The sequence below is a fragment of the Endocarpon pusillum genome (genome assembly GCF_000464535.1).
Source record: "Endocarpon pusillum Z07020 unplaced genomic scaffold scaffold7306, whole genome shotgun sequence".
NCBI lineage: Eukaryota > Fungi > Ascomycota > Eurotiomycetes > Verrucariales > Verrucariaceae > Endocarpon > Endocarpon pusillum.
This window is the reverse complement of record NW_006916644.1, coordinates 62,895-80,854: the sequence shown is the minus strand read 5'-3', so window position 1 is coordinate 80,854 and position 17,960 is coordinate 62,895. Positions and strand designations below refer to the sequence as shown.

Genomic DNA, 17,960 nt, shown 5'->3' with positions numbered 1-17,960 from the left:
AAAAGCCATGGAGGTTCTTGATGCACCATGCTACATGAAAGTGTATCGGAAATGAGTTGCAATGGTAGACACTATGAACCGGATCAATGACAAAGGCCACTCATCATCAAACCCGATCATTGGGTTTGACTGGATCCGCAAAGGGGCTGACATGGAGATCGTCCTCAAAGCTTGGCCGCCTCATCACCGTTGCAGATGAGTTCAGGCCAGGCTGTTGTGCCTCCTCTGCCTTTTTCTGATCCCCAAGTTCCCAGCTGCCGACACGCTCATGGCCCCGAGTTGGCCCTTCTCCGGCTACAGCTATGGATGCACTTGCACCGCTTTTGGGAATCGTCAAATCCTGATCACTGGCAAGCTTTTCACCTCCTTTGAAGCCATTGAGCTCAGATCTCTTCTTGCTCCTTTGTCGGTAGAGACGGGCTCCGCCGAAAACCGCAGCAGCAGTAATAAGAAGTCCAACAACAGCCAGTGTGACGACTGCTCCTATAACTCCAGCAACCACAGGACGGAGGCCGCCTCTGGATCTAGGGCGCGTAGGTCCACTGCGCCCATCGCCTGCATCGGCTTGGAACGCAGGGCAGAAGATGCTAACGCTGGCACACGTCTGGCACCAGTCTCCGACACTCGAAATCATGATTTTTTGCATGTCAGCTACGAATTCGCTCAAAGTCATGCTGATTCCACTAGGACCGTTCCCGAAGAGTGGATATGCAACCAAATTAGATGTATCGTCGGTGCTGTTCTGGAAGAAGAATCGGACATTGAGGTCTGCCGTTGCAGGGTAGATGTCTGTGTCGTTTTCGGTCAACGAAAAGAGCTCGAAGACCATGCTTGAACCATATTCTGGGATGCCAAGAAATTGCGGATTCTGTTCCGATGCAAGGCTGGCAAGAGCTGCGAAGGAAACCATGGGCTCAAATCCACCAAACAACAGCGTCATTTTGTGAAGCGTGCCGGCAGTGTTGATGTTCCCATACAGAGCCGATACGATCTTGTTGGCGAGCGTTCGACCGGCAATGGCTCGAATACGATCTCCTTCAGTCAGGCCAGAGACTGAGGTATTGCCATACGTTGCCAAGACCCAGTTGTCTGCAAGGATCTTCGCTCGTGTCAGATCCTCGAAGGAGAGATCATCGAGAAAGCTGCTATTGTGAACGGATCCGTAGTTCAGATAATCAAAGATGAGGTACGCATTGAGATAATTGACGCTAGAGTTGGCGAAGATGCCGTTGAGCAGCGCAGGCTGGAGGCTACGGTAGAAATCCTGATTCGTCTCCAAGAGATTATCATAGAATGCCGAATTGAAATAGTCGCTTCTGGATGCAGAGTACATAGGGCAGTTATTCGCGCCCATCAGCCAAATCGAGTTGAGGTCAAGTGGTGATACTGCGCTGATTTGAGGGTACTGATACCCGTCCAGAGGAGAAAGGATATTGGATCCGTTGGCGAGTTGCGACTGCCCATTGATGAAGGTGGCGTTAGAAGAGGCCATTAGAGGCGGGTACAAGCCTTGCATGAAGGCCTGAGCAGAAGCCACGATGAATTGGTCATTCAGTGACACAACCGAGACTTGATCGTTGTCCAGCTGAAAAGGGGAGATGCCCTGAATGACCGTGTTACCATTGCCGGGTGCCGACACAAGATAGCGTTCTCGGAATCTGGTTCCTGCACTGTACATCTGCGTAGCGCCTAGTGGGGTCAAAGTATTCGATGTTGGAAGGATATATGGAGTACGATCTCCATATCGAGAGTATATTACTGTACTCCAAATGTGCTCACGGAGAACAGTCTGCGCTGCAGTGCGCACCACTTGCAGGCCTGTCAGGGCCAACACCACGCCGAGGAACTTCATAACTAGCTGACAGTTGTGAGCAAGTCAGGAAAGATCAAGAAGCTGACCTCAATTACCGGAGCTCTTAACCCACTCAGGATGTCAAGAGAGCTTGCGAAAATACGAGGAGGGCTGAATGGTACTTGGGAGCAGCAGCCTTTAGTAGGATAAACCGAAGCTCCGACATGACTGCAGCCCCCAGCCTGCTATGAGACAGCTGTCCCACCATCCCGCACGCCCAGCTTCAGCTCGAGCTCGCTTGGACAGCTTCTCCAGCGGTGTTAGTGGGGGAGGGGCAGCAAGAAAGCGTGCCACACACGATAGCCCAAGAATTGGGAGGATTGGCTTGCAGTAGTGGTAAGACACCACCGTTGGTTTGTAGCCCAATCGGTCTAAACTATCTGCAAGGCCATGTGCAAGGGCGTTGTACTCACTACTAGTCACGCAAGCAGTAAGCTTCCTTCGATGCATGAAGTCATGATCATGTCAAAAGCAGATGACGGCCTTTGCTACTGCGGAATGAATTGTGATTGGCATGAGAATAGACATGCCTTGACAGGTGGGTGAGCCAGCTGTAGTGAGTCGCAACCACACAACCGTCTACTATACAGCAAGACTGGTCAATGATAGAGACTGGGCCTCTTTGGAACTTCTCGGGGTCCGAGCACTCATTTCCACCTGGAAATCAGTCGATCAAACTGATAAAGTGAGGAGGGTGGTGGTGAGCCCGAGAGCCTAACTGACCACTGTCAAAGTAAGACCGGAGGACCGAGCTTCCAAGACCCCGAGTCAAGACGTGGCAATGGTTTCAAACCCAAAACCAAGAGTTGGGATCAAATGGTCTAGTTAGTAGGAGATATGCCGATACTTAAGATTGTGAGAGACCACTACTCTGTAGTCGATGTCTTTATTGTAAGGCACACTGTAAATATTAGGTTGGCTAAGACTAGTTAAGAGCAAGATTAGGAGCATATTCTTCTGCAACGAACTGTCTGATTTGCAGCAAGCTTTCTATCTATCTCTACAACATCGGAACACACAGTACTACCTTACCCTCATCACATTGACCTTGTTTTCAAACAGCACCGCCCATATGATTTAGTAGCCTTATCACAGACATATAGGCCATTGCGATGCTGGAAGAATATGGCGCTTTCAATGCTAATGCAAGTTGCGCGTGCTGCAATGATAAAAGTCGAATCTTTTAGTCTCCTTCGAGTCCTTTGGCTTTCGAGGTTCAATGCTGTACTGTGAACCTCAGACTACCTGGCTACTCAGCTGGAATGTGCGAGACAACCGGCCAGTTCCTGAAATTCCTGGTGCTATGGTGAGAATGATAGCAAAGAAACGCAGAAGATCACAACAGTATGCTTTAAAAAGCGAGATGGCAACTCTGAATGGCATATTGGAGATGACGAAGTTGCCAAATGAAAGACAAAGAAGGAGCTGAAATAAGCGGATTGCAGTACTGGCACCACTACCTATACTTGGTTGAGAGAATGCGGCAGCTGAGTCGAATGAAGAATTCGTCGGGGCTCATCAACAATCTTAAGTACGAAAGAGTAAGCTGGCGCAAGCTGAGCAATGAGTAGCCGCCATAGGAATGTTCCCTTGGCTGGGTGGCACTCAGAGATCTTTCAAGAATACCTTCGCGGGTTGGTTACTGCGGCCTTTTCTGCTTCGGATCTAGTTATGATGATTGGGTCGAAGAGGAATCGCACCTTCGCGATTGAACTCCATTCATACTGGATGATGGCATTGGGTATGTGCTCTTCACTCGTGCAAAGACAGACGCCTGAACGCGAGACAATGGCCCCGTGTCAGCCATAACATAAATCGCTACACATGGTAATGTATACCCAGATCCTGCATGATCTGGCTGGCGCAGAAACTGAACCTTTCTTGCTGGCGAAAGGTGACCTGTCTCTCGAAGAAGTTGTACTGCTCGAAAGGCGGAATTGGATATTCCTATTCCAAGCTCATATGCTCGTGTTCGAATAGAGCACTTTCACGGATCTCATTGAAATCTTTGGCCCACCAGAGCCGTTTGAATGACTTGTAATCTGTGGACCTTCTATGCGAGTACTTTCCGATGTGCTGACAAGCAATATTGAAGCGGTGGAGAAGTTCCCGCAGGCTGCTTTGTTCATTGTTCAACTCGTTGTCTCGGATACAAATACCCACATTGGCCAGAAGCAAACACGACAGATCGTTTGGGCTGTCTCCAATATAGACAGAATTTCGCTGCTGTGGTTCGGCCTCCAGCTCGGCCAGCATCATTCTCTCCTTGTCACGAGCGGTCCAGATACCTCGGTCTTCGACTGCAGATGTCCGTGTCAACTTTGCGCTTGATCCACTTCCGATTTCATTCGCTCTAATATTGACCTTGTGAGGTTGTGCCTGGGTTCGAGGTTCTCGAGCACTCCCCAGACACGAATATATGAATCTAGCACTCCAATTAATGCTAACGATTGTCGTCGAACCGCCTCGTTCTTGAATTTTTTCGATTAGAGACACCAGCCCGGGCCTCAACAGTACGCTTCGACTTTGTACCGCTTCTCTGGCAGCATTGTCGATGTCAGTGATAGTAACGTTTGCAAATATGCCTGCCCGCTCAACCCGCTCGACGCTTGCCCGTTCGACCTCAACAAGGTTCTCCTGCCACTCCAGAAACTCCTCGATAGAGTTGCTAGACCCCGGTTTCGATTCATGCATTGCTTTGTGGGCCTTGTAATCTGAAAGGTATGCATTTGTGAAATACGACCATGGGGGCAGTTTCTGGTCTCTATGCTTGTTGTAACCGATCGACGCAACAACCGAAAGGGTGTCTGCTGTGGTCATTGTTCCATCCCAGTCGAAGAACCAATTCATACTCAAACTTTGGTGCCCGCTTTCAATCTGATGTTGGTGGAGTTGTCTGAAAATACAATCAGAAGATATTGATGCAGTCAACACACGAGATTTGGTTATATTCAGGTGTCCATGTGGTGGAAATCCCTTTACCACGTGATTACAGCTGCCAGCGTTCACAATCGCTTTACTAAGTTGTAAAAATAGCATTCAGCACTCGGCAAACTTGCATTCATTGAAAAGTAGAGCTACAGTCCTTTAATTCAGAGACCTTGGGATCGCACTAACACCGCTGGATAGACGTAGGGAAGGAGGCAGAAGTACGATTTCGAGGCGTGTCGCAGTGACTTTAGATATGTTGAAGTCCAAGCAAAGGTGAATTTGGCTAGAGCTGATGCCAAGGCTCGCCTCTGAGATTTTCTGAAAACATCTTTGAGGGCAGAGGGCAGAGGGCAAAGGGCATTTCCTGCCTTACCCTAATCTTCCCTACCTGCCCTGATCAAAAGATGCCAACTACACGTAGAGGTCTGACATCGTCGGCCTCAGAGCATGCTGGCCTCACAGCAGGCAACCGAGTAGACCCGAAAGGTACTCATTCACACCGACAATGATTCAGAACGTCGATCTGGACAGCCTCTCTGTCTTGCTCATAGGTGCTGACCGCTCAACATCTAGCTACTCGTACGACCAAAGCAACCCACGACCTCGACGGCCATACTCATACCAACCCCGATCGTGCTGCGAAGAGGCGACGTACCGAGACGCCTTACAAAGATGCCACTACCGTCAAATCGGCCTGCGAAGAGTCTACCCATTTAGACGACCTCAGTTCCAGTGCAATCGAGCTTCGCGCCCAGCTGACGGCGCATCCACAACATGATGGCCCTGGCCCTGAAGACGGTGCTGGGTCAGCTGAAATGCTGGATCAGCTTGATGCAGACATGACCAAGGCCATTTCGGACATAATCGATCACTCAGAGAGATTTGAACAATATTGTGCAATGGGCGCAGCTGATAATGACGGATCTTCGGCATCGAAAAACATGGTCTTTGCCAAGACAGGATCGCGTATGAAAGTCGAGAGCTTGCCGATTCTCGATAACCTTGTGAGAATGAGATCCTGACCATACTGCCCTGTCTCAAACTGCTGACACACCTCGAGTCATCCCAGATACTTTCCACACTTGCAAAGTCATCATATCAGGATATCATTGCACTGATGAGAGAGCCGGAATCCGAGGCCGGTCAAGAATATTCTACAGTCCGATCACTTTTCGACCATACGAAGCGTGTCTATTCTTCGAAGTCCCCCTTCCTCTCGCCGTCTGAACTCGACTTGCTTGCTCCTTCGCAGGTGGAAATCTTGCGGAAAGCCAATCTTGCTACTTTTGTCTCGAGCATATTTGGTAGTCAGGAGATTGGTTTCGCAGAACTGAATGATCATTTCTTAGAGATCTTCGTGCCTGAGAATGGGAGGTTATTGAAGGCGCAAGGCTCTTTGTTCTTGGATTTGAAGACTCAGGCATTCATTTCGTCCATGCACACCCCAGATCGTTCAAAGACTGAGCTGTTATACACATTATTCCCGGACGACATAGAGCCGAGGATACTCGTCCGTCGCCCTGGAGCACGGGGTCTCGCCCCTAGCGAACAGGACTTCGTTAAACGTGCTCATTCAAGAAGGGACATTCTGTTGGCTGATGTCAATAATCCAACTGCTCTTGATGGGCTGCCTGAGAAATATCAATGGGACGACTTCTTGCGGGACATCAGCAGCTACATATCCAAGAACTTCGAATCACTGAATCCACAGCCAGTATGCTTGAAGCCATCCTAGTGTTTCATCTGTTTGCTGACAGGTTTTGGTAGAAGGACAAATTTACTAAAGGACGCAGCGCCAATGGAGAGGTCAAAGAACCTGCTCAGGAACAGCTCCAAAGCAACTTTTCTATCATTCCTCCACCTCCAACCGAGCCTGTCAGTGGGCCTCCCAAGCAAGAAGATTTTGTGGCGAAGGCCGCACGAGCTGCGCAGATTGCCCTACAAGGTCACAATATTAGTATTCCAGCACCGGGGCCGCTTCAGATGCAGCCAAATCCATCTCCCAAGCAGACAAATCAACCAGCTTTCCAGATTCATACCAGTTTCCAGCAGTACGCACCTCCGACACGATCTCCACATCCAGGCTCCGCTCGTTCTAGCCTACCACCGAATTACGGCCCACTTCCCAACCTGCCTCACGTCAGCCAGTCCGCACCCACCCAAGTCCTATACGAGCGTGCCCGTCAAGCAGCCACAACCAAAGCATCACCCGCATCTCGGCGCGCGGGTCTACCTTCGCAACGCCGCCCCTGGACTACCGAAGAAGAAAATGCCCTGATGGCCGGTCTCGACCGAGTCCGAGGTCCGCACTGGTCTCAAATTCTCGCCATGTTCGGTCCTGGGGGTACTATCAATGAGTCCCTGAAAGACCGCAATCAGGTCCAACTCAAGGACAAAGCCAGAAATTTGAAGCTCTTCTTCCTGAAGAGCGGTATTGAAGTCCCCTATTATCTGAAATATGTCACCGGTGATCTCAAGACAAGAGCACCGGGCCAAGCATCGAAGAACGAGGCGCGAGAAAGGGAGAAACAGCAGGGTGAGGAAGATAAAGCGCACTTTAATGGTGTGCAGGGGATAATGGCGCTGGCGGGGGGAAGTCAGCCGCCGTCACAGCAACAGCATCAGGAACTTCAGATTGGGCATTCGAATACACATGGGAATGATGGTGCTGTGAATGAGCTGCAAGGCTTTCAATTGAATGGTCCATCCCAGAACGGTCTGCATGGTCTAGATGGCACTATGGATGCGAATCTAGATCCTAATCTGGAGGGCATTCCGGAGCTGCCACCAGCGGTGGGAATGGAGGCCGACCTCTCTGAGCCGGAAGCAGGGCCTAAGGCGAAGGTTGAGGCGTAGATGCGAATGCGAAATAAAAGAGTCGAGGAACAGCCCAACTGAGGATCACGATTTGCTGCTTACATGTTCTCTTCTTGTGACACTGTGCTGTTGTTTTGGGGAGTTTCTCGGACTGGACTATTGCCCCCTGACCACCCAAGACTGCTGCTTGCTTCAATGTCTTGACAACACTTACACCCAGCCCTTCCTGTATGAATCTCTCCTTCAAGAGCCCCGTCCCTCTCATGGCGAAATTCGTAACTGGTGGGCCTGATATCCACACTCCCACAGCTAGGGTTTCAGGTCTAGCTAATCAGTGCGTGCTTACGTGGACCACTGTACGTCAATCTCTCTGCCCGATGCCAGCACTGAGGCGTCTCTGGACCATGAATGAGAGCTAGTCCTTATCCCAGCCACTTTGACCCTGTTCACATCCTTCATATATCTTCTGATCGCAATCTCCAACCCCCGTGACCGGGATACTCCAGCCTAAGACCCTCAATCCCAGTCCCAGTCTCAGTCTCGGTATCGGTATCGTCTCCTCGTCTCTTCGCCTACCTAGGCCTCCGCCAACGAAGCCCAACCATGCATATCGATAACACAAATCCGGTGTTAGTACCCAGATTTTTCCGTCTCGATCACCACTCCACCCGCTCCCTGGCCCCGTTGTCCCCTACCCCTCTTCTCACGGACCCCTGAGTTATATCTCCTTCTCCTTCCACCTCTCCTTCTCCCTGCTGCAGCACAATACTATACACGCTAGCCTTCAATAGCGTGTAGACACTCGCAACCTTTCGTTCGAGGAGGCGCAGGGACTCGGCGATTTCGAGGGTTAGTGCCGGTGCTGGGGGTGGAGGTGCTGATGCCGAGGGGTTGGCTGAAGGGGATTGAGCGGGAGATGAGGAGGAGGTTGTCGTTGAAGGCGGGTTTGTTAAGTGGGTGAGGGTTGTGGAGAGCTGGAGGAAGAGGAGGGGGGAGCGTTAGTGAGGTTTGGGAAAAGAAGGGAGAGAGCAAAAGGAGCGGGGAGGAATGTTGTAGTATCAACTTCCAGTGGCTGGAACACTGAGAAAAAGGGAGAATATCAAATTTTTTTACAGTAGAGGGCTTGTAGGAGCGATGGGCTTGAGCAAGGGAGAAAGCTGATAGGATAGCTGCTTCGCGAACGGGATTGAGCGCTCATGTAAGAGAGTTTTTTCAAAGTCCATGGAAGAGGGATCCAATCTTCGACGAACCAGCCCATTCGAAATGGCACTTCATTTGTCAAGCACACCAGACAGGATAGGATAGGAAAAGAGCCCCGTTTCCCACAGTCTAGCCCACATCAAAGAACATTCAACATGTAGTTGCAAGCCATTCATGAGAACGCATTCACAGTATCCTTTCCAAAATTGAGGCACGAAAATGTGGACGAGCGCCCTCAAAGTTACTCCAAAAGAAAATAAAAAAGAACAGCACTGCCAGGCAAAGCAAGGGAGATGATATATTGATACAAAGAAAGCTAACCATGGGACTTGTTACTCACCCTCTCCATGTTCCGCGCCAATCTCGCATACTCATCCAGGACTTCCTGCTCCAAGGGACTGAGGTTGTCGGAGCTACGACGATGGGCTCCGAGATGGACGAGTCCATGCTCGTTGGTTTGGGTGTGGGGGGTTGGTTCCATTGCTGAGAAGATTGAGAGGGTGGGGCGGGCTTATTGTGACTGGGAGAAATGGTACAATATTTCCTATAGGAAGGTGTGGAAACGGGGCTTGGGATCAGGGTTCGATACCAGTGCATTTATCCGGTGCGGTCGGATGCTTATCGTGTGAGATGTTGGTGGATAGGAAAGGGGTTGAAGCAGAAAATGTCATCTACTGATGCGATATATTCGGCATCTTCATGAATCAAGGTCTCCACTAATATTCTATGAACACTCGTAGAGAATGATTTATGGCCTCACTATAGGAAACATGTTGGTGATTCACTTTGTCGTCTGGAATTCGTCTCCTTCAAAGTACAATTTCATGACCGCCGCGCTTTGCTCGTCAGCTTTCATGGAAATATATAGTAAGCCTATGCCCGCAACGCTTGCTTGAGACTGTTCCCACGGTTGCATGCTAGGCACAAGTCCTATTTGGTCATCGTATCCCATGTTCGTCTCCCACATCCCTAGTCATCTCTATCGTCCACCTCAACATCATTCCCTTCACCCTTTTCTGCCGCTTTCGGATCATACTTGACTAGCCCGTCTTCACCAAGAGAAAACCCAGGCAGCCATCTCGGTTTCTTGTAGCCATACAGTCTATCGTTGGGCAAGAAGGTGTCAAAGCTCAAATAGGCATTGAACACTTCGTCAACGAAGCAGATGCCACAATTGAGCGTTCGAATGGTGGCCTCGAGTTTCATACCCACGAAGAGGTGCTGAAGGACTGCTTCCTCGACAAAGAATTCATATTCATCCTCTCCTGCTTCGCGAAATCGATGCACCTCTTCCGATTGTTGCTTTACCTGTGACAATGTCTTCTCCTGTAGAGCTTGCTCTTCAGGTGTTAGATCATCAACAGTGGCGGATGGATTCTTCCATCCCTTGGTATGGATCTTGCCAACAGGTCGAAAGTCCTTCGTTCTTTGTTTGTAGAAGTCCCGTGTTTCATCATCTGGTAGAATGATCTCGGTGATTTCCAACCCGACCTCCTTCCTCACTTTGGTGACTTTGATCTCATTCGCCATAGCTTTCTCGTACCAGAGTTGGTATTGCTCCTCGCTACCAGCACAAGCCACAGCGAACTTGACAATCTGTCTGGCTTGATCGTCTGTCTGGCCAATAAATTCTCCCCCATCATCAGCCCAGGATGTCTGACCGTCATATCTCCTGCTGTAGGCACCGTCGAACAGGGTACTACATGCTATGTTGAAGTCGCCAGGGAGCCATCTTTGCGCCTGAACGATCGACCAAAGCTCCTGGGTGGCCTTGACGCAGCACTGCTTTGCGGCTAAGATGGGCTCCCGGTATTCCGGGCATACGTCGTGGTGAAGGAGATAATTCATGAAATTGATAAGCAGAGTGGTAATAGCTTGAACGTCGGCTTCGGTGTCAAGAGCATAGAAAAAGGGAACTCGGCGGGAGAGAAATCCTTTCATCACTCCTTCAAAGTCCACGACCCACATCGAAGACTCCTTGCCGATATCACGAAATTCATGTGACAAACTTGTTTGAGCCAGGGCATGTGTAAGAGTGTCTTTATCCATCGACTCTGCGTCACGTTCGGATATACCTTGGAACATATTTGGAGTAACATCTAAGCCTCCATAGGCGAGGTATTTACGAAATGTGTCCCGGGTAGCTGGAAGCATTTTACGGCGACGTTCGTAGCGATGGATAGCGGTTATGATGCGACTATCGATATACGTCAGAAGTCATAGAAGAGAAACTCGTTCGCACGATATCAGGCAATGAAGCTTACTCAGTGAATGGAAGGTCTCTGTGGCATCTGTCAGCTAGCTGCTCGCAAAGGGAACCCTGGCGACTAACAAGTCGTAGAGCTTTCTCTCTTCGTCGTACTCAGCTGGCGTAATTGGAGCATCCGCACTATACTCCTCAAAACCGCTGGGAGCATTCTATCGGATGTCAAATTAGCACGTTTCAGCCTTAGATGGACGAATTCTTACCAATCCCCTCTTGGATTTTGGCTTGCTTTTCTTGCTTTTCTTCTTCTTCTTCTTTGGCTGGTCAACCTGAAGATGCGCGTCGTCAAAAGCTCCCAATTCCTCTTCGGCACCACCATCATCTGCTGTATCAATGGCTGGAGAATTTTCAGGTCCTTCACCAGTTGGTCGATTATGGTTTGATCCGCCTTGGTCTTCCATAGTATCTTGCATCATACTACTAGAATCAAGGCCTAGGGCATCAGCAGCTGGAGAATGCAAAGGATGATTCGCATGATTTTGAATCGAGTCTTCATTGCTCAATGTATTTTTGTGGTTCATGATTTTGAAATTGGTCACGAAGGGCATTGTGTAATGTTGCGCTCGTTGAAGGAAATGGTGAAACGCAAGTGCCAGCGTAGTTAGGCAAGGCTTCGCCGGTGGTAGTCAGAGATGGCGATGAGCTCAAATTGAGCAAACGATAGACCTACTTAACTTGGCGCATGCGACAAAACAGTATACAAGCCAGATTTTGAGAGTCCTACCTAGAGGCTAGAATCTGCTGGATTGTAGCGGAGGAAGGATTAGTGGTCAAATGATCAGAACCAGAATTCTAGCATGCATTGAAGACATTAAATCAAGTAATGTTGACAGGATAGTGCAAGCTCAGTGGCGGAAGAAGAAGACTATACCAGAGGTTCAATGCGATGTGGCCTATGTCTACTGACTGGTAATAGAAGATATCATGCTTTATGTCGTGTTCCGATAAGATGGAGGACTGGAAGAGAGAACACGATCTCATTCAGCTATAAATGGTAATTTGCACCGTGAGCCTGAGGTGGTAATGCGAGCAACAAGCTGCGGATTTCTGGAGTCTCCTGCCGCTGAATGTTTGGTCACAGCTACTGCATGCTGAAGATATATGGTCATGCAGCAGTAGGTATCCGGTCTTGAATCGACGACTATCGAATGTGATAATTTCACCCATAGGCGTAGGATACATCCGAGTCTCCAAAATTGCAGCTCGAAAACGCTCAGGTCGGCAAGATCTTTCGAGCAAAAGACTAGGCACCAACTAAATAATGGGGCCCACACACTTCACTTCCAAGGGAACCTGTCCGCTAACATTTGCATGCGAAAGCTGAGAGGGGGCAAAAAGTAAATGACCAAACTGAGGGTCGAACTCAGGACCTTGTCCGTGTGAAGGACACGTGATAACCACTACACCATTCGGCCAATATCAATTATTTTTCTATATGTCAATTATAACAAAAAACGCAGGAAGGAGAACTAACAAAACTTCAAATGACCACACTGAGGGTCGAACTCAGGACTTTAAATGTGTATTAGTTTAATTTATCAGAAATTAGAAATACAATTGACTGACCCTTGTCCGTGTAAAGGACACGTGATAACCACTACACCATACGGCCAACAATAATGCAATTTTGGTTTAGATAAATTTTATGCCGAAGCTGGGGAACATATTTCAGAGGACCAGATCGTGCATGATGTCTTTGTATGTTCTAGTGGCAAAGAGTGCATGGTTAGCGAGCTTGACATACTAGAGACATATAACGACAAGTGTTTTGTATACTAACGGGGATATTTAAAGGCTCGTTGATCTCAATGTCGTATATGCTCCGCAAGACATGAAACACGAGTACAGTGCAAAAGTCTATGACCAGACCAAGGTTCTGATCTGAAGACTAATGGATATGTTGGAAGTGTGCTGATCAAGACGATTTGTATAACTTTTACATACCCTTTTCCGTGTGAGAGATAGGTGAATACCAGCTTCCCATCTGGCCAAGCCTATTGATACACACCTTATTGCGGTTTTTTGGGGCTGGAACATGGTCTTGAAGATAGCCCTCCAACAACTGCCAGCACCTCTTCATCGACACAACTCGAGCTAGCAAATCAATCTCCAATCCTTTGGAAAACCCTTCGTCCCTTCTCCCGAAACGAATGAGCATCTGATTCTGCTCTGACCGCATGACCCCATCTCAGCACCTCGACCCTTTTCCCTCAGAACATGGCCCTCCTCAGAACTCAAACAGACCCTTCCACCTTCGTCGCCTACACCCACGCCGCCGCCGGCCACGATGGAGTCCGCTCCGACCCCAGCGGTTCCATCATCGTCAAGCCGTGCACCCCAGCCGAAGTCGCCTTCTATGAATCTGCCGCAACTCATCCGAAATTCCAGGCATACATGCCGACCTTCATGGGTACGCTCGTTCTTAGCGAGAATCAGGATCCCTGTAGTCCCACTGCTCCAGCGACCGCCGCTCCTGCTGTGATATCGAATGATCTGCAGAAAGGTGGCGCGGCAGACTGGGTGCCTTCAGGAGGCAAGAAGCTCGATACGGGATTATCTATTGTGCTGGAGAATGTGACGGCGGGCTTTAAGCGACCAAACGTTATTGATGTGAAGCTGGGAGCGAGGTTGTGGGATGATGATGCGCCGGAGACGAAGAAGAGAAAGCTTGATGATGTTAGCGATGCTACGACAAGTCGGAGTTTGGGGTTTAGGATTGTAGGGATGAGGGTGTATCGGCCCGAAAGGAGGAAGAAGATAGAGGGTATATCTGAGAAGCATATTGCGGTTCAGGAGGATGGGTATCTAAGCTACGATAAGTATTATGGGAGGAACTTTGGTGCTGAGAATGTACACGAGGCGTTTGTGGAATTCCTGGGTGGAGAGGAGACTTTGAAGAAACCCGGCCGGACACAGCATGTTGCGAAAAGATTGGCGAGGGAGGTGAGGGATCTTGCTGCTGTGCTGCAAGAAGAGGAGAGCAGAATGTACTCGGCTAGCATATTGATGGTGTACGAAGGGGATGAAGCGGCAATGGAGGCGGCAATGCAGGATGAGAAACGGAGAGCAGCTATCGTAGCTTCAGACTCTTCGGGCAAAATCGGGGAAGATGAAGTTAGCGAGGAAGAAGAGGACGAACAGCTACCGAAAGTGTCAGAAATGCGACTGATTGACTTTGCCCATGCCCGGTGGACCCCTAGTCAAGGACCAGACGAGAATGTTCTACATGGACTTAGGAGTCTACTCAAGATACTTGAGCAATTGACAATGGAAGAGAAAGGCTGAAGATATGAGAAGCACGGTGTTGCCGCTGTTCTTGAAGATACACGTGTATAAGATATCCCATGTATATATTGTATAGATACCCAATGCTTCACGGCTTGAGCAATAACTTTCCCGTGGTTTTCCTTGCTTCCAAATCTCTATGGGCCTGTGCAGCATTTTCCAGCTTGTACGTATCATGTATCCTAATCCTCAAGTCGCCTGACTTGACAAGCTGGAAGAGCTCATTGGCGTAATACTCGAATTCCTCCCTCGTGTAAGTATAACCCATCAACGTAGGCCTGATGACTGAAATATTCTTGGCCGACAGTCTGGCAATTGGAAAGGGCGGAACCGGACCACTCGCATTTCCATAGAAGACAACTTTGCCTTTCCTGCGAGCAGCCTCCAAACTGTTTTCCCAGGTATCTTTTCCCACGGAATCGTAGACAACAGCTACACCCTCATCATTTGTGAGTCTTTTTACTTCATCTAACCATTTTGGGGCCCCAGTGCTCCTGTAATCAATCACATGGTCGGCACCATGCTTCCTTGCAAGCTCACATTTCTCTGCGCCCCCTGCCGTAGCGATTGTTTTGGCGCCAATCGCCCTCAGTAGCTGGCACATGAGTAAACCTACCCCACCTGCTGCGGCGTGAAGCATAACCCAATCTCCCTTCTGGACTGGATACGCTTCTTTGACCAGGCTCAGAGCGGTCATACCCATTAAAAAGCCACCAACAGCATCCTCATTGCTTATTCCATCTGGAATCTTGATCGTCTTTTCGGCAGAAACAGCAGAATATTCAGCGTAAGACCCAAACTTCATCCACACAACACGATCCCCAACTTCAAATCTGTGTGACTTTGAGCCGGGGCCAACGGCCGAAATCGTGCCTGATGCTTCTTGACCAATGATGGCAGGCTTACTGGGTAAAGGGTATAGGCCAGTCCGGAAATATGTGTCGATATAATTGATGCCAATGACTTCGTTTTTAACCAAGACTTCATCTTGTCCGGGTGCTGGTGTAGGATAGTCTGTTTTGTAATGAAGCTCGTCTGGGCCACCATTCTGCTCGAGTATGACCGCCTTCATCGTTTTAGGAACACTGGATGCCATTCTTCTAAATCTGCACTGTGTAGGAGCACGTACGCTGGACAATAGATGTGAAGTAAGCACGGCGGTACGGCGAAGGGGTGAAGACGAGGTCTGTCGGGAGAAGCAATACATGCGAAGGTTGAACTAAGGTTAGTAATGTTAGGTAATTGCTCTGTTATTGAGTGTTAGTGCGCATTTTTCTGTGCATTGCGGCAACCATGAAAGACAACTCACTACATCGGAGAAGGACTTCTACCGGAGCGGTGGCTCCAGGGTTACAGTAGTCCGCCATTGGCATGGACTGGAGGGCCCATCGGGCCAGATTTACGCTGGAACTAGTTAGTAGTACTTAGTCCTACTTACTATCAAGTGCTTGGCATATAATGCTGACAATTGAACTTGAGGACTCGTTCCTTTCCAAGATTTTGGAAGTGTACCGTAGTTGATGAGCGAAAATGTAGAACACGGCAGGGAAAGAAATTTCTTCAACAAAAGAATCAATCAAATGGAGAGCAGCAACATCGCCCAATGTCTACGTCGTTCGCTGCACCCAGATCTTTCGCGACAGGGAGAAATCCATGGCTTCATTGGTATCAATGTTCGATGTTGGCTTATCGGCTTTGAGAAGAATATTCAAATAGCTGGCAACATCTGTACAATCTTGGTTCCAGCATTATGAGCTGGGCTCTTGATCAAATGCACATCTTCGCCAACAAGGAATACAGACTGGAAACGGAAATTTGCACGCTGTGCAACCACCACTTCTAATTCCCTGCGATGGATTGTGCTTTCCAGGTCTCCACAGCGATCATACCCCAAGAATAGTACCAAGTGGAAGTTGTGCCGACTTCCGCCATCCACGATGCAAGTGATCGTGTGGTGACGCTGACTAAGTCAAGTACATCTTAAATAGATTCCTTTAGGTTATGAAAGGGTAAGATCGATTCGAAGGACTGCAGAGGGTGATGCCTCCGGAACATGCGGCGGCATGACCGTTTGCGATATTGCCTGTCTCTGGCGGTTTATATTGTGCTGCACACGCATTCTTCGAATCCAGCACCTATGTGATTCTGTGAAGATGTATGTAACTTCGTTGAGTGCGATGGGATGAGCTGCAGCGAATGTGGTTAAAACCACCAGTTGCAACAGTCACAATTTGTTGACGCCTGTGTAACTCGGTCGCATGCCTTTGCCACAATGCGAGCAATCAGCAAGCTGGTGGTCATGAAAAGGAGAGATTCGTATGCTTGCGGACAGCTCAGAGCCAGCTGTGCTATCAAAGGAGCACAAATTAGATAATCTGACGCAAAACAACTCTTTTGCCACATACATTTTGTGATGTGAAGTGTGGTGAAAAAGGACTATATTCGCCCAACCATTATATTTCTGCGCCCCACTAGAATGGCCAGGCATGGGTGGAAGTAAGTATGCAGGTATGCCCACCAGATTCACATTTGGCCTTGGGCAATATGCAGCAACGTGCCGAATCAAGCATTGCCAATCGATGCGACGATCATGATTTGGCAGTTGACGCAAGAAATATGCACGGCATCGTTATGCTGATCAGGGCGAATACTGTCTCTCTGCACATGCCATTTGACCACGCAAAGCACTTCTAGAATCTTTCAGGGTGTTGCTATACTCCGTGCAAGCTTCAAGCTTCTTGTAGATATCGACGCTAATGTTTAGGATTGCCATGGCGATCTCTGAGATAGCTTGTAAGATCAAGGTAGGGCTGGAGCTGCAAATACCATGGGCAAACCCTGTCATTCCCCAGATCCTCATTTGACAGCAGCGTTGTGTAGTGACACAGAGCTTTAATTCGACTTCCAGATATCAATGGTGGTGTGAACAACCCATTTGAATATGCGTCTTCGATGCGGAATACGTAAGAGAAGATCATCATCATCAAGCAGCTGTTCGAATCAGTTTTCTTTTGAACATTGGGCGGGCTTTAGATGCGTCTTTAGTCAGGACCGTTGGTGCTGATCTGGCCAACCGTTGAGCTCCCTTTGTAGCCAAATTTTCCCCGTTTCTGCCCCAATTCCTTCCACCGCCTTTTCAGGCCCCTCTGTTGTCCTCTACCATGAAGCTTAGATCAGCGTAGATTAGTCGAGTCAATTGTGTTCTCCTCTGCTCCTTTCTGCCGCCACTGCTGGTGGTGTGCGTTCAATTGGCTTGCATTGGCTCCAAGCCCGACTCTGGACGGCCCAATTTCCACAAGTGCATACGATTATGCAACCATAGGTTGAACACCACCAACCCTTCCCGCCGCCACCTCTTTCTTCCAGGATTTCGTTTCCTCTGTTCATTCATCTATTGACACGAAACGCACCCCCCCGGCCTCATCCTCTCAACCGTCCTACCCTTCTTTTCTACGTTCAATTGTGTTTGCTATCAACATCTGAAGCGGAGTCGTTCGAAACCTCGAGTCCAGGGTTCTCGGTTGATTTCTTAAAAGCCCAGTCTTACCGAGTATCTCAATCAAGGATAATCCACCGCCAAAGCATCTCTCCATTGCTTAGTCAGTTGTT

At 49.0% G+C, this 17,960-nt stretch overlaps 7 protein-coding genes across 7 annotated transcripts; 2 read left to right on the top strand and 5 right to left on the bottom strand.

The window, feature by feature from the left end:
* Nucleotides 1–106: 106 nt before the first annotated feature.
* Nucleotides 107–1,852, bottom strand: EPUS_02715 (uncharacterized protein; the record flags this gene model as incomplete). The annotated part of the gene is made up of 1 exon (XM_007807843.1): nt 107–1,852. The coding sequence occupies one exon, from the start codon at nt 1,850–1,852 to the stop codon at nt 107–109; it is 1,746 nt and encodes a 581-aa protein (XP_007806034.1).
* Nucleotides 1,853–3,799: 1,947 nt separating this feature from the next.
* On the bottom strand, nt 3,800–4,702 carry EPUS_02714 (uncharacterized protein; the record flags this gene model as incomplete). Its single annotated transcript, XM_007807842.1, has 1 exon — nt 3,800–4,702. One exon carries the CDS (start codon nt 4,700–4,702, stop codon nt 3,800–3,802), a length of 903 nt encoding a protein of 300 aa, XP_007806033.1.
* A 485-nt stretch (nt 4,703–5,187) lies between these two features.
* EPUS_02713 (uncharacterized protein) lies at nt 5,188–7,639 on the top strand (the record flags this gene model as incomplete). The annotated part of the gene is made up of 4 exons (XM_007807841.1): nt 5,188–5,269; nt 5,357–5,787; nt 5,844–6,497; nt 6,551–7,639. The coding sequence occupies 4 exons, from the start codon at nt 5,188–5,190 to the stop codon at nt 7,637–7,639; spliced, it is 2,256 nt and encodes a 751-aa protein (XP_007806032.1).
* A 617-nt stretch (nt 7,640–8,256) lies between these two features.
* EPUS_02712 (uncharacterized protein) lies at nt 8,257–9,281 on the bottom strand (the record flags this gene model as incomplete). The annotated part of the gene is made up of 2 exons (XM_007807840.1): nt 8,257–8,574; nt 9,141–9,281. 2 exons carry the CDS (start codon nt 9,279–9,281, stop codon nt 8,257–8,259), a joined length of 459 nt encoding a protein of 152 aa, XP_007806031.1.
* A 488-nt stretch (nt 9,282–9,769) lies between these two features.
* EPUS_02711 (uncharacterized protein) lies at nt 9,770–11,614 on the bottom strand (the record flags this gene model as incomplete). Its single annotated transcript, XM_007807839.1, has 4 exons — nt 9,770–10,997; nt 11,065–11,082; nt 11,133–11,218; nt 11,270–11,614. The coding sequence occupies 4 exons, from the start codon at nt 11,612–11,614 to the stop codon at nt 9,770–9,772; spliced, it is 1,677 nt and encodes a 558-aa protein (XP_007806030.1).
* A 1,669-nt stretch (nt 11,615–13,283) lies between these two features.
* On the top strand, nt 13,284–14,351 carry EPUS_02710 (uncharacterized protein; the record flags this gene model as incomplete). Its single annotated transcript, XM_007807838.1, has 1 exon — nt 13,284–14,351. One exon carries the CDS (start codon nt 13,284–13,286, stop codon nt 14,349–14,351), a length of 1,068 nt encoding a protein of 355 aa, XP_007806029.1.
* Nucleotides 14,352–14,439: 88 nt separating this feature from the next.
* EPUS_02709 (uncharacterized protein) lies at nt 14,440–15,447 on the bottom strand (the record flags this gene model as incomplete). The annotated part of the gene is made up of 1 exon (XM_007807837.1): nt 14,440–15,447. One exon carries the CDS (start codon nt 15,445–15,447, stop codon nt 14,440–14,442), a length of 1,008 nt encoding a protein of 335 aa, XP_007806028.1.
* Between the last annotated feature and the right edge of the window lie 2,513 nt (nt 15,448–17,960).